This window comes from Lachnellula hyalina (assembly GCF_007821495.1).
Source record: "Lachnellula hyalina strain CBS 185.66 chromosome Unknown contig00256, whole genome shotgun sequence".
NCBI lineage: Eukaryota > Fungi > Ascomycota > Leotiomycetes > Helotiales > Lachnaceae > Lachnellula > Lachnellula hyalina.
This window is the reverse complement of record NW_022157370.1, coordinates 1512-14999: the sequence shown is the minus strand read 5'-3', so window position 1 is coordinate 14999 and position 13488 is coordinate 1512. Positions and strand designations below refer to the sequence as shown.

The window sequence follows — 13488 nt, the reverse complement described above, 5'->3', positions numbered from 1 at the left end:
AGCAATGGTGTCGTTCGCCCTCCCCATGTTCGCAACCCGAATATCACACAACATCATACTCCTCCTCAACGTCCTGCTCGGAATTCTCGCACTCCTGTTTTCGACCCTGGGTAGCGAGATGGCTGGCCCAGTCATTGGAACTGCACTCGCAGGTATTGCTTCTGCCCTTGGACAGTATCTATACCTCGGTGTTGCGGCGTCATACGATCAACGGGTGGTCATCACTTTCAGTCTCGGAAATCGTAAGTTACAATACACCTACCTACCTTTGCGGTAGAGTGCCTTCCTAACGATGGACAGGATCCATTTTGGTTGTCAGAGAAGGCATCTACGTTGGTCTGATGGCATTATTTCACCAAGATTGGAAATGGACGCTTCGAGCCGTGATGCTATTTCCTGTGATTCAGGTTGCCATCTGGAGTTTTATGCTCTCTCAAGACCTCCTCCAGGAAGCGGAGAAAACGAGGAAACTCATTGATAACCTCGAGACGCATTCAGACATTCCTCTTGCCCATGACTCAGGACCAACTGTAATGTCAACCGAGTTGCCAAAGCACTTTGGCCTAGGCCGCACCAAAAAGTGCTTCTTGTTCCGGACAATCTTGCCAATGTACACTCTGCCCCTTATCGTTGCAGTGAGCGGCTCGATGGTTGCCACGACCGGGTTAGCATCCACATACAATTACCTCGACTCTTTCAAGCTTGCGCCAAAGGGCGACCTGAACTGGCAACTCGATTGTTCGTATATGTAATTTCTCGAACCCCTTAGCATTATTTGACTAACTAGCACAACTGCAGGGCTCGCTTCTGGATTGGGCGAGATTGCTTTCGCCATGATATCACTCTTCCGTGCCCTGCCATTCCTCTGGGGCTGGGCAATTATCCAATGCATCGTCGTGGCAATAGGCATTGCAAACCTCTTTCACCCCTTTCTGACCTACTTACCTATCTGGCTCTTCCTCACATTTCTCATTGGTGGATTCGAAGGTGCGGCTGTCACCAACACGAACTACAAAATCGCCGACGACTTGCGCAAAAGCGGGGATCGTGAAGAAGTAAGGGCATTTGCGATGAGTTATGGTGGGCTAGGAAGCTTTCTTGGCGATGCCATTGGTGGTGGGATCTCTGTTGCGATCCAGGAATTAAGTAAACGTTACTTGAAACCTAGAGTTTGAGTTTGAAGCTATTGGCGAGGTGTTTGTATTTTCTTTGTATAGTGTCTTTTTATGGTTCTCAAAAGCGCGGAGTCGGATTTAAGGTTGCATTTTCGATGGTCCTAGACGCTGTTAAATACTTTCTTGGCTCTATAACACCTGGGTAGAAGGGGCGGAAGTGAGCAGAGTGAGGACGCATTCATACATGGAAGTAAGTTGCGCATTTTAGGACAGAGAATAGACATGCTCTGTAGAAAGGAGGTTAGTGGTGAGAGCTTCATCTGGCGTGTCCCGGACACATAGATCGCGAATAAACGCAATAATAGACCGAGTTGACCAGACAGATGCTGATGTTGTATCGTGGACTTTCAAATCCAAGTTCATGTGAGCAGGTGCTGACTTCACGTGAACCTATCTAACCAATTGTAGTGGCCAGATTTTAACCACCCAATCTACTCACCGAAAGTTCCACATTATTCATGCAGTACCATGTACAGCCACGGAAGCTGGATATTGGGAGCCTGGTTCATTGATATGTCACAGGTGCCCCTTCTTATTAACACTGGCACCTCAGGTGTCCGTGCCGTATTTCGCGTCTACCTCCTCTCTTCTAGACTTATATAATTAATCGATCGTCATGGAATCTTTCTATACATTATCATCTGAGGGTGACACTTCAGTAAGAAACATTTTCAGTAGTTTTAGAAACGAGGAGCTAGCTAACACGGGAAAGGACAGGACCACGTTGACGACCCCATCACCGATAACACACGACACTTCACGGGCCAGCTACCACATCAGTGATATCAGCTCATTTGCCGAGAACCTTCAAGATGTATTGACCTGCCCGAGACATTCTGATTGATGAGTCCCGTTGCTGAAGACTTGTAGGCTGCCAATCGGGCATTTCCAAATCGCGGCCGGTCCCGATATAAGACAGTCAACGTGTGCCTGATCAGATGGCAAGAGGACGAGCTTGAAGTAAAGTCAGAGCTTGAGAGACTCTACCACGTCTTTGATAAGCTTTACGGCTTCAATACCCAGATATGGCTCATCCCGCCCAGAGCATCCCAGATCCAGCTCACGAGCATGACTTGCTCTTTTCTCCAGGAATTCGACGACGAAGACAATCTGTTCATCGTCTACTATGGCGGCCATGGCACGATCAATCAATCTAGACAGAGCCAATGGTGGTGCAGTCGTAGTCCTGGGTCCCCATTCGTCGACTGGTCAGCTATTCAAGCCTTGTTTTCGACTGCTCTCTCGGATGTTCTAGTCCTTCTTGATTGCTGCGCGGCAGCTAGTTCAGCGCAAAGCTCTGGAAAAAATGTCATGGAAGCTATTGCCGCATGTGGATTTGAGACCAGAGCACCGCCTCCGGGGATTTACTCATTCACTAATACACTCATCGAGGTTCTTGAAGACTGGGTCAATAAACTTTCATTCTCGGCTGCCATGCTGCACACTGAGATTTTATTCGTATTGAAGCAAAAGCGACCCGAGCGAGGAAGGGACGGAAGAAGACTTGAGTGGTGTTCGACACCAATCCATTTGGTGTACACCAGTAATCCAAAGTCACCAGGGGTTGAACTGTGTTGTTTGAAGAGCGCGAAGTCGGCGCAGAAAGCAAAAGCTGGTCCTGTGTCTCAAACGCCAAACCGATCCACCTCATACGTTGACAGCATGGATCTCGATGACGATGGTTTATCAGAAGCCCTATCCGCTTGCCAAGATAGTGGAAAATATCAGATTCCTCATGTCCTCATCTCAATTGCACTCGAGGAAGAACAAGCGGATCTGGATGCCTCATCTTGTCGTCGGTGGCTTTCGAACTTTCCAGCACTGGTGAAATATGCTACGGTTGAAGGAGTATATCGAGGAAACTCAACTTTAATCACAATGTCGTTGCCGGTAATGATATGGGACTGTTTGCCAAATAATCCGGCCTGCTCCTTCATTGGCTTTGTAAACACGCCAAACCGATACAGCCAGTCATTTTGTCGATCAGATATTATGGTGGTACCAGAACAGGAACCAACCATATCGAGTAGAAGAATCCCGGCAAGATCCAAGCTTGTAGAGAATTCTAAATTGGGTTGGGATAGTTCTTACGGATCCGATTCTCCTCCCTCTGCCGGTCCCGTTGTTCCGGGCAGTAATTTCTCACCAAAGAACTTGTAAGTCTGCACTACCAGTTGCCTCGAAGCATGCTGATTCCACAATAGCGGGTCCAAACGGCCGACCCGTAAAAACATAAAGGCAACAAACTTTGCTCTCGGTGGATCGACTGGCAGCGAAAGTGACTTAGGTGAACTTTCCGCCAGCAAGAAGCATGTCCCCTTCAAGCAAGCGATAAGGGCGAATGCTTTCCGAGAAGATATAATAGCTGATGAGGAACTTTTCGAAGACGGCTCTGAAAGTTATGAGGATATCATAGACGGCGAGGAGTCTTCAGATTGGGAAGATCCTATCGACGAGAGCAAAGACTTGAATACCAACGACAAAAGTTTCTTCCGGCGATTGGACTCAGGAGCTAATCGTAGTTCCCCAAAGTCCTTGATATCGACCATGCTACACCGAGATGGCCGCGCGAGAGCATTCACAAATCCGGACCCAGCTGACGTCGCTGAGAAAGTTCCTTCAGGGTCCCAACCAATCAATATGAACAACAAAAAATCACGGGGCCACCAGACAGCATACTCACCTCGCAAATCAAGACGCAATATGATCGCTACCGAGCTAACTCCTAGCCTCCGCCTACATCTTCTTTGGGAGCATAAACAAAATTCCCGAACTGAAAAGGGGATGCTTAAGCGTAGGCATTCTGATGTTGGTACCCTGAAACAGCATCCCGAGAAATTTTATATAAGTGACGAAGCTATTGGAGATGGCGGGTACAGTTTCTTGGATGAGGGGTCCGGCGAATACCATTCTAAGGGGTGGTAGGATGTTTTTGTGGACTAGGGGATTTCGGGTTGGTTTTTAGAGTTGTGAAGTCGACGAGACAAGAGGTAATATGGAGTAAAACCAATCCCTGGTTAGTGTTTAATGATAAGGCAATATTGCACTTACTCGAAATGAGCCAATCTTCCTTTCGAGGGGTGTCACTCCTTCATATGAGCTGACCCTAACTGCAACGGAAGTGGCAATCCTATTTTCATCAGAACCAAAGCTGGACATCATTCAGCGAACTATACTCCCCTCTGAAGAGGCTTTTTGGATCCTAGCACAGCAATAGCGATAATCGGTGCCTTCTCAGCGTGGCCGAGTTGGAGCTCACTCAGTCAGGGGGTGTCCCAATTACAGGGAAACGGCCTCTAAGAGTGTCTTAGATATTGCGAACGAGCCTTCATAAATAGTTGCTTAGTGATCCTACAAAAACTCATAGATACTTGGAACAGGACCCTTCGGGAAAAAGCAAGGTGTAGAAGGCAGAGCTGGAAACAGTGTATTGGGTGACAGCGTTCATGAGAGAGATGAGGATGATTGAGCCACCTGGAAACACGCCCATTTCCGGCAGGTGACCGTACAGTAATGTTCCTGTCGGGGTTTAATAAATTCTATAAATTGACTTTATAAAAAAGCTTCTGAGCACTGCTTAGTGCAAATGATCAAAATCCCAAAAGATATATATGAGAGACATCGAGGTAGAGTGAGCTTGAAAAGAGGTGCTATAGCCGGCATAGGCTTAGAGCTACAGCCAACCTGGTCCTCATCGTAACCTGAAATATTATGCCATCTACTATACGGAGTACTTATGATAGGATAGAGAAGCTTTTGTCACAAGGGAAATACGAGGAGATGTTCATATATAGAAAAAAGGAGTAAAGTGTTATATTGTTTAGACTGCTCGGTTGTTGCCCAACATCGCCTCGCGTCACCCCAGAACTTTTCAGTGGGACGACACGACACGTCTAGCCTCGCCCTCCACCATATAATTGCAGATGATAATGCAACCACGACTCTCTACAGCTACGACTCGGTGACAATGGTAGGCCCTTCTCCTCATAGACCACGGCGGAAGGCCAAGAAGACGACGACCGGCAACGGCAGCGAGGTATCTTCAGTCGCGCCGTCTGCAAGCTCGCGATCTTCTTCTTCTTCCTCCTCGGCCAAACCGGCATACCCATTGGCAGCTTTCCTCTGGCCAGCGCGGAGCTCAGTATCAAAATGGGAGATCTTGCCCTTGATCTTGATGGCAGTAGGCCTTTTCAGGTGGGCAGCAGGGCTTTGGGGCTATTCAGGTATTTACGGCTTCAGGGACTGGCAAAGACTCCACGCTGACATTCTCCAGGATTCCAAAACCCCCCCATGCACGGCGACTACGAAGCTCAAAGACACTGGATGGAGATAACTACCAAATTGCCCATATCACAATGGTACTTCCACGACCTCGAATGGTGGGGACTCGACTACCCGCCTTTGACCGCATACCATAGCTGGCTTCTGGGCACAATTGGAGGACTGATTGATCCATCGTGGTTCGCCCTGCATACCTCCCGCGGTCTCGAGGATCCTACGTTGAAGGTCTTTATGCGGGCAACTGTCATCGTATCCGAATACCTTATCTACGTACCGGCTGCGGTAATACTCGTGAGGAGGCTTAGCAAGCACCACGGTGTCAATACATGGAACGCTGCCGTTGCGCTAACTGCAATTCTGATGCAGCCGGGAACTATCTTGATAGATCACGTACATTTTCAATACAATACGGTCATGTTGGGTCTGGTACTTGCCAGTATGTCAAGCGTCCTAGCGGGAAGGTTCATGTGGAGCTGTGTCTTCTTCGTGTTGGCACTAGGGTTCAAACAGATGGCATTGTACTACGCACCAGCTATGTTTGCATACCTTCTTGGTGTTTGCTTCTTCCCTCGCATCAATGTTCCTCGTTTTCTCGGCATAGCAGCTGTCACATTGGCTACATTCGCAATTTTGCTCTTACCTATATTCTTGGGAGCATTATACGATGCCCATCGAGGTGTCGATGTTCGACCTGAGCTCTTCGGCCACCCAGCTCCCTTGCCCATATTCTCTGAACACTCGTTCAAGATCAACTACAGTGCTTGGTACTTTCCTATCATTCAACAAGCGGCTCAAATCGTCCATCGTGTTTTTCCTTTTGCACGTGGTCTCTTCGAAGACAAGGTCGCTAATTTCTGGTGTGCTCTGAATGTCATCATCAAGCTTCGAAACTATCCCTCTGAACTTCTTCAACAAGCTTCCTTACTTCTTACACTTGCTGCCATTACACCTGGCTGCTTTGTCATTTTCATCAGGCCCAGAAAAGAAAATCTACCTTTGGCACTAGCCACCACCGCCTGGGGTTTCTTCCTTTTCAGTTTCCAGGTCCACGAGAAGAGTGTTCTGCTGCCATTGATGCCGATGACCGCAGTCCTAGCAGGCAATCACGGTCTCAGCAAGAATGTACGCGCATGGGTTGGCTTCGCAAATCTCCTGGCTGTATGGACAATGTTCCCCCTTCTTCAGCGTGTCGATTTGCGCATCCCGTACTTCGTCCTTTCCCTTCTTTGGGCATATCTCCTGGGCCTTCCACCGACTTCGTTTTCTGTATATCATCAAGATGGAAATCCTTCTTGGTCTGGATTTGCGACAACAACCCTGCATTTGATTTTCTACATTATCATGGGTATCTGGCATTTAGCCGAAGCGTTCCTGTTGCCACCCCATGAAAAACCAGATCTTTGGGTCGTGATAAACGTTGGTGTTGGAACAATAGGATTTGGGATATGTTACCTTTGGTGTCTATGGAACCTGGTTGTCGGAAGTGGTCTTGTTGAATCTTCGAAATCGGAAAAGCGAAAAGCCAAGACTCAGTAACCATTTATAGCTCGTTATATACCCAGAGGTCTGAGGCCTGTGCTTCTTTGCATGTAATATATATTCCAGAACATCTGCCTAAGCGATCTAGTACATCTTGTACCCTAGCGATCTATCTCAGGATCAAGTTATTTTTGTTTCGGAGCTGCCAAATTGGGGTTGAGCCGCGCAAGGGTGCAACCCAGCACTGACGGGCTGGATGGACCCAAATACCAGGATTTACACAAGTGGGTTCGCTACCGGGACAGCTCCAGCTACTAGGCACTCCTTGCTATTCTTCCGCTCTACCACACTTCCCTACCTCCTTGCACGATTTCTGCGTCCTTAGCCTAATATTAATTGATGTAATTTGCTGGCTAAATCTTGGCTTTAGGCAGGCATGAGGATACAATGTTCAGGTATCGCTGGACTTGCATTTTGCCGTAAGTCTGACAGCCCCGCTATAAATCCACTACTTGGTGTAGGAAGACAGCTTCCTAATGGTCTAACTGGCTCTTTACCCTAGTATAAATCCTTAAAACCACAAATATACTTCGTACCCAAATAAAGCGCGATTTCTATGTTTGGGTCTGTTAGATGCCCTAGAATAGTCAAATGTACGAAGTAAGCTTTTTAAGTGGTGGGAGTATATGACTTAAATGAGACTATTACGACTGATAGAAATAATGAGGTAAGTTGAGAGATTTGGGAGACCTGTCAGAGACAGAGCTGATTCCAATTCCATCCTACTGTAGGATACAGGATCTAAGCCGGTAACCATGGTCTTTTGTCGCAACAATTCGATTCCTGCATGTGAGTCTCCAGATGAACTAAGGCTCTCCCCCAAAAGCTTGAAGCCACAAGGCTAAATCACTTAGTGCTCTCGGGCTGTCCGCACAGCTTTCAAGTCTCTCGGCGTATTTCTGCGTATTGCTCTGCTTTATTAGGACCCCGCCGCCGCCGCCGCAATTTGTGGCGCAATTGCTTGTAATTTGGTCCTTGACTCCTTGGGCCGTTGGAGGCTGACTGTATCTTGAAATTTCTTTATCACGACCAGGGTTTGCAGCTGTATGCTACTAGTGTGCAATCCTCATGGGTACGTAGGATAGGTATCCTTCATCGGCCCACCCCGCACGTAGGTAGTTCGATTGATTACTTGCTCCCTTCCCCCAGCGGACCCAACCTGAGTCTCATTAATGATGACAAGTGCTTGATTCAATATACCAAACGTCCAAGCCTCATATACTATCGATAATGTTGCTGAACGTTTTCGCAGCCGTGTTGATAACTTTGATCGGCCCGACATTGGGAAAGGACGCATCAACAACGACCACTTCCGCGCCTGTAGCCACACATACAGTATCTGTTGGAGCAGTAAGTTACCAAAAGCGTCTCGTCGCAGTACTTCAACAATTCAGAAGCTAACAGCAATGTTCATCTAGGATGGATTTAATTTCTCCCCGAGTCAAGTATTCGCAAATGTTGGCGACATAATAGGTACGAGACGCCCAAGCTGAAGAGAAAGAACGAAGGACCTTAATTGACCGGCTTCTAGAATACCGATTCTACCCTCAAAATCACTCTGTTGCTAGAGCGGCATTTGGAAGCAATCCATGTATTCCATACGAAGATACTGGACCCGGCTTGGTGGGTTTTTGGAGCGGGTTTCGTCCTGTAGCCTTAGTATTATCAAATGTATGGAAGGGAATCCCACTCTTTCGAGCGCAGAATTAGCTGACGAAACTGAATTCCAGCCTCCGATCTTTTCATTACCTATTAATGATACCGACCCGGTATTCTTCTACTGTTCCGCTCCGGGGGCATGCCTCCAGGGTATGGTCGGAGTCGTGAATCCCGTAGGTGTTAATACGCCTTTATTATCATTGTTGCAAACTAATACTTTCAGAATTCTTCGTGGACTTATGAAGCCCAGTTTAACTATACACAAAATGCAACAATAGAATTTAGTCCATTGGAATACTTCCCTAAAGAAGAGGCCCCGACGCGAACGACAACCGCGACGGGAGCAACAGCTACTCCTACAGCGGTTTCCACATCCTCATCGGCTGCCACTACATCGTCAGCTCCGGCCCTGACTGCGGAACACAAAAGTTCTATATCTACCGGAGCAATCGTGGGAATAGCAATTGGAGGCGTCGCGGTGATTGCTCTAGCCGGAGCTCTGATTTATATGTGCGGGCGACAAAGAACCGTCAAACAGCTTCTACGACAATCACAACCTGCCCCAACTCCCCAGCCCTCCTACCTGGCAAACTCACCAGGCATGTCTGAAGCCCAATATGCCAACATGTACAAGGGCCCAGCTCATGGTACCACGCATTACAGTGGACAAAGCTACGGTGGTCCACCAGCCACGGAAACAGAGAGTTATCGCAGCATCAGCCCGCCGCCACCAAACGAGCATACACATATGATGGGTGGATTGCACCCAAGTAATTTTCATCCCGATCACTCGGTACCAACGTCAATAGCTGGCAGTCCTGGCTTTCCTAGTCCGGCCTTTTCACACGAGTTGATGGAGCCTGGCAGTGATGGAGTTGCTCGGTTCGTATTCCCCCTGTTACCAATTTGGCGCTCTCTCTATGCGGCCTTTTACGGCTGCGCCACAGATTTGTAATCATCTTACTTCTCACAAGTGCTGACATGATTAATTACAGGCCCTACAACCCCGATGAACATCACCCAGCGCACCTCAACCCAAACCAAGCCCGAGATGACGGTCCTCATGAGCTCGCAGTGCCCTCGCGAAACCCCAGCACAGCAGTCGGACCACCTACCCCCCAAAACCAAAGCGAACAATCCAGACCCTTCTCATATTCACATACTCCCCAGGACGAGAAGAGCAATAGTACGTTTACATGATATGCTGCTCTGCTCGGTTATTAGAAGAGGAATAGGAAGGAGTCTCAGACGCCAAGAATGTGGCTGACGTGATGGGTAAATATGAGGGCGTTATATATATCCCTATGCTTTCTTGGGTGGAGTTATACGGCTTGAGTGATAATAAAAGGACTGAAATCATCCTTAGAGGAAAATGGGATGACAATTACTACTCTCGTATGTATTTATCTAATACTAGTAGAGAAGAATCTGAGGTCCGTGTAGGGCGCCATGTATATTACTCCTAGCTGAATATAGTCTAAAATGCTATGACTCTTTTAAGAGCAGCACATAAATCAATAGTTCATGAAAGTTGAATTGTAAGTTATTAAAGGATTATATATATATTATCATTTATGTTATGTGTTAATGTCTTTTTTCATACACCTGCCCGGTTTCAATAGGTCGGCCGTTCACTTTTAGTAATTGCTTATGCAATTTCTCATGTCCTCTCCTATCCAAGACATCTAAGCAGCGCCCCCAGCAGCCAAGAAAAGCTTCTCCCTCTTCATTACCAAACTCAAAACCGTCACAAGAGCGCCCGCCGTAATGACCAAAACATAAGTCTTACTCATTGCCGTGACAATAGCCTTGAGTACCTGGTCCCTAGTTTCCGGACTCAAACTCTTCACAAATGCGCTCCCGGCCCCCGCAATCGCCTCCTGAATCTCCTTGGTAGGCGTCGTCGGCAAAATGGCCTGGATACTCGTTTGAGACTTGTTCAAAAACACACTGTTCGAAATCGCCAACGCAATCGTGCTACCAGACACCTGAGCACACGTTATAAACCCTACCGCTGAAGCGATTAGCGCTGGGTCTACGATTGCTTGCGCGATTGAGAAAGACGCTTGCGCGAATAATCCGTCGCCGAACCCGATCAAAATCGTGTAGCCGTACACGCGTGAGATACTTGTGCTTTGGTCAACAGTGTACATCAGTGCACCGCCTGCTATAACCAGTAGCCCGCCCGCGAGGTACCATGGCATGTAGTACCCGTACGCGGACAAGATGGCACCGTTGCCGATCACGGCGAAGATCATGAGCATGATGAAGGGGAGCAAGCGAACACCTGCTTCGAGCGCTGTGTCGTTGCGCGTGAATTGGAAGAAGATGGGGACCATGTAGATGGGGATGAAGATCGCTGTGGCTCCTGCTGCAGTCATGCAGAACAAGATCAGGATCGTGCGGGACTTGAAGAACTCGACGGGGAAGATTCGCCGGGATGTGGTGGTGAAAACTGTGTAGACTTGCTGGAAGCCGAGAATGATGAACAGAATGCCCGAGCAGACGAACATCCCGATGACCTTTCCGCTGTCCCAGGGGTATGTAATTCCGCCGAAGGAGAGAGCCATCACGCCTGATACAAATGCGCCAATTGTGAGGATGGTGCCAACGTAGTCCATTTCTCGGGCTCGGTCCTTGAGGGTGACACCAGGGCGAGGATCGACAGATGGAAGCATGAAGATGTAGACGGGAGCGCACAGAGCGCCGATACAAAGGTTGATATAGAACGACCAGCGCCATCCTGCCGAAGAATCACTGAAGGCACCGCCAATGATAGGACCTAACACCGTTCCTAGACCCCAAGTCAAGCCGGTTCCTCCAACATACATGGGCCGTTCGTGGATGGTGGTCGTCGCAGCCAGGAGAGTCATTACTCCAACGTACATTCCCGATCCTCCTACACCACAAATAGCACGGCCAATGATAAGTGCATCTATCGATGGAGCCGCACCACAGACGGCGGAACCGAGCTCAAAGAGCGTGACGCAGAGAATGTATGTCCATTTCGCGTTGAACTGGCCAAAGATCTTTCCCCATATCAAATTCGTCGACGCAGCTCCGATCAAAAACGCAACGCTGAGCCAGGTAAGCTTTCCCACTGCATCGAAATGCGTTACAATGACGGGCTGGATGTCTGCAACAATGGTGTTGTCGAGGGCGAACAGGAAGGTTGAACTGAGGATAGCAAGTACTACGATTATCCATCTGACACCGGTTATATTTCGTGGAGGAACTTCCTCTACTGTCTCGACCTGCTGCTTTTCATTGTCGAGACTGATAGTTGACGTGTTTTCCGAGACATCTTGGGTTTGTTTTTTTGGGACTGAGAGGTCGTTGGCATTGATAGGTGCCGGTGCTTCCTCTTTTGAGGTTATATTATCTGGTGTATCTGCCATTGTGATGGCTTAGAATCTAGGGTGATGGATGACGAGGAGGCTGAGACTGATAGGGCTGAAGAAGTATCATGTACTAGCCAATCTACCAACGATTCAAGGAAACAAAGCCAGGAATTGTGGTCAACAGTGCATCGTGGAAGGCCAGAATGAAAACGAGCAGGAAATAATATTAAATGGTAGTAGGATATTTGTCAAACGGGGGGCAAACGACTGTGAATATAAAGAAAAGTTGAAATATGACATGAAAGATATACTTGTGGGCCTACATTCCACTAAAGGGACAGAAACCTATCAAGGCATCATCAGCTCGCCGCCAAACAACATCCCCATCCCGCTTCGGCGGAATATCTAACCAGAAAGCCTAGAATACCATACTTCCTGGGACATTGCCGTCAGCAAAACGCACTAACAGCAGCATATATAAGAGCGCGGAGCCCGAAAGCCCGAAAGCTTAAAGCTAAAATCCACGAGATGACTCGAAACAACGTAATATGAAATTGGGACGGAGTGAGGAATAAACGCGTCTGGCTCAGTGAGATGATTGGCGTATCTGTACGAAGTAGTGCTTACACGTACAACTCCTGTGAGTCTTTGATCCTTTGTTTGGTAATTAACGGCCGCGATACGGATCAGCACGTTCAGATCGGGCTAACTTTTCAAGTGCGGCGCGGGGGGTTTTTCAGCCGCGTCAAAGGATGAGTGACACTGCGCGACTCATCAAGCAAAAGTTCATCTCCGAGTGCTCTAACGGGTCGGATTTAGACGGCGATAGAACGTGACATTAATTCCGGAGTCGCATGGAGTTATGAACCCAGAAGTCTAGGGAGTCGACAGTTCTTCTGCAAACGGTAAATACCCAGCTGTGAGGGAGAGTGAGGTGAGGTAAGCAGTGTGAGAGTGGATATGTCAGCTTTCAGCCAATATCGTGACAAAGGCCAAAACTTGTCAATCTACCATTTGTTCGTTCGTAATTATAAGTGCGAGCTTGTTACTAGTACCGTATAGCATCTTGATTGACTGAGTGAAGATAGTAAGATGCGGTGCGATGTCTGGGTAGAGTATCGTCGGTTTAGCGAAATATAAGAATACGTGGAGAAGGGCGTAGTAGGGTGGACCGAGGAAGACTGGGGTAGAAAGTTTAAACAACGTCGATGCAATCCTTTCCTTGAAATCATCTGACTTGCTTTATATACCCGCCGAAATCTGTGTTGCACCAAACCACCACTTTATGATAATGCCACAAACCTACCCGTCCTTCTAGTGAGAAACGGCCCAATCTCACTCAGCTGAGGTGGCAAGCTCGAGAATTGATCCACCCTAGCTCGCGTTCACGGATGAGATTTATTTTTACGTGAACTTCCCTCACAGTTGCACAGTCTAGGCTATTCTGAAAACGTAATACTGGTTGGTACCCGGATTCAAGGAGTATATCTTAC

General features: G+C 47.9%; 4 protein-coding genes across 4 annotated transcripts; 3 read left to right on the top strand and 1 right to left on the bottom strand.

The window, feature by feature from the left end:
• Nucleotides 1–1791: 1791 nt before the first annotated feature.
• LHYA1_G008860 (uncharacterized protein) lies at nt 1792–4100 on the top strand (the record flags this gene model as incomplete). Its single annotated transcript, XM_031153777.1, has 3 exons — nt 1792–1989; nt 2046–3331; nt 3380–4100. 3 exons carry the CDS (start codon nt 1792–1794, stop codon nt 4098–4100), a joined length of 2205 nt encoding a protein of 734 aa, XP_031001328.1.
• Nucleotides 4101–5142: 1042 nt separating this feature from the next.
• Nucleotides 5143–6992, top strand: alg6 (putative dolichyl pyrophosphate Man9GlcNAc2 alpha-1,3-glucosyltransferase; the record flags this gene model as incomplete). Its single annotated transcript, XM_031153776.1, has 2 exons — nt 5143–5398; nt 5449–6992. 2 exons carry the CDS (start codon nt 5143–5145, stop codon nt 6990–6992), a joined length of 1800 nt encoding a protein of 599 aa, XP_031001331.1.
• A 1233-nt stretch (nt 6993–8225) lies between these two features.
• Nucleotides 8226–9854, top strand: LHYA1_G008858 (putative GPI-anchored cupredoxin; the record flags this gene model as incomplete). Its single annotated transcript, XM_031153775.1, has 6 exons — nt 8226–8345; nt 8414–8468; nt 8527–8666; nt 8726–8827; nt 8878–9536; nt 9650–9854. The coding sequence occupies 6 exons, from the start codon at nt 8226–8228 to the stop codon at nt 9852–9854; spliced, it is 1281 nt and encodes a 426-aa protein (XP_031001332.1).
• A 485-nt stretch (nt 9855–10339) lies between these two features.
• Nucleotides 10340–12052, bottom strand: patC_1 (Efflux pump; the record flags this gene model as incomplete). Its single annotated transcript, XM_031153774.1, has 1 exon — nt 10340–12052. One exon carries the CDS (start codon nt 12050–12052, stop codon nt 10340–10342), a length of 1713 nt encoding a protein of 570 aa, XP_031001330.1.
• Between the last annotated feature and the right edge of the window lie 1436 nt (nt 12053–13488).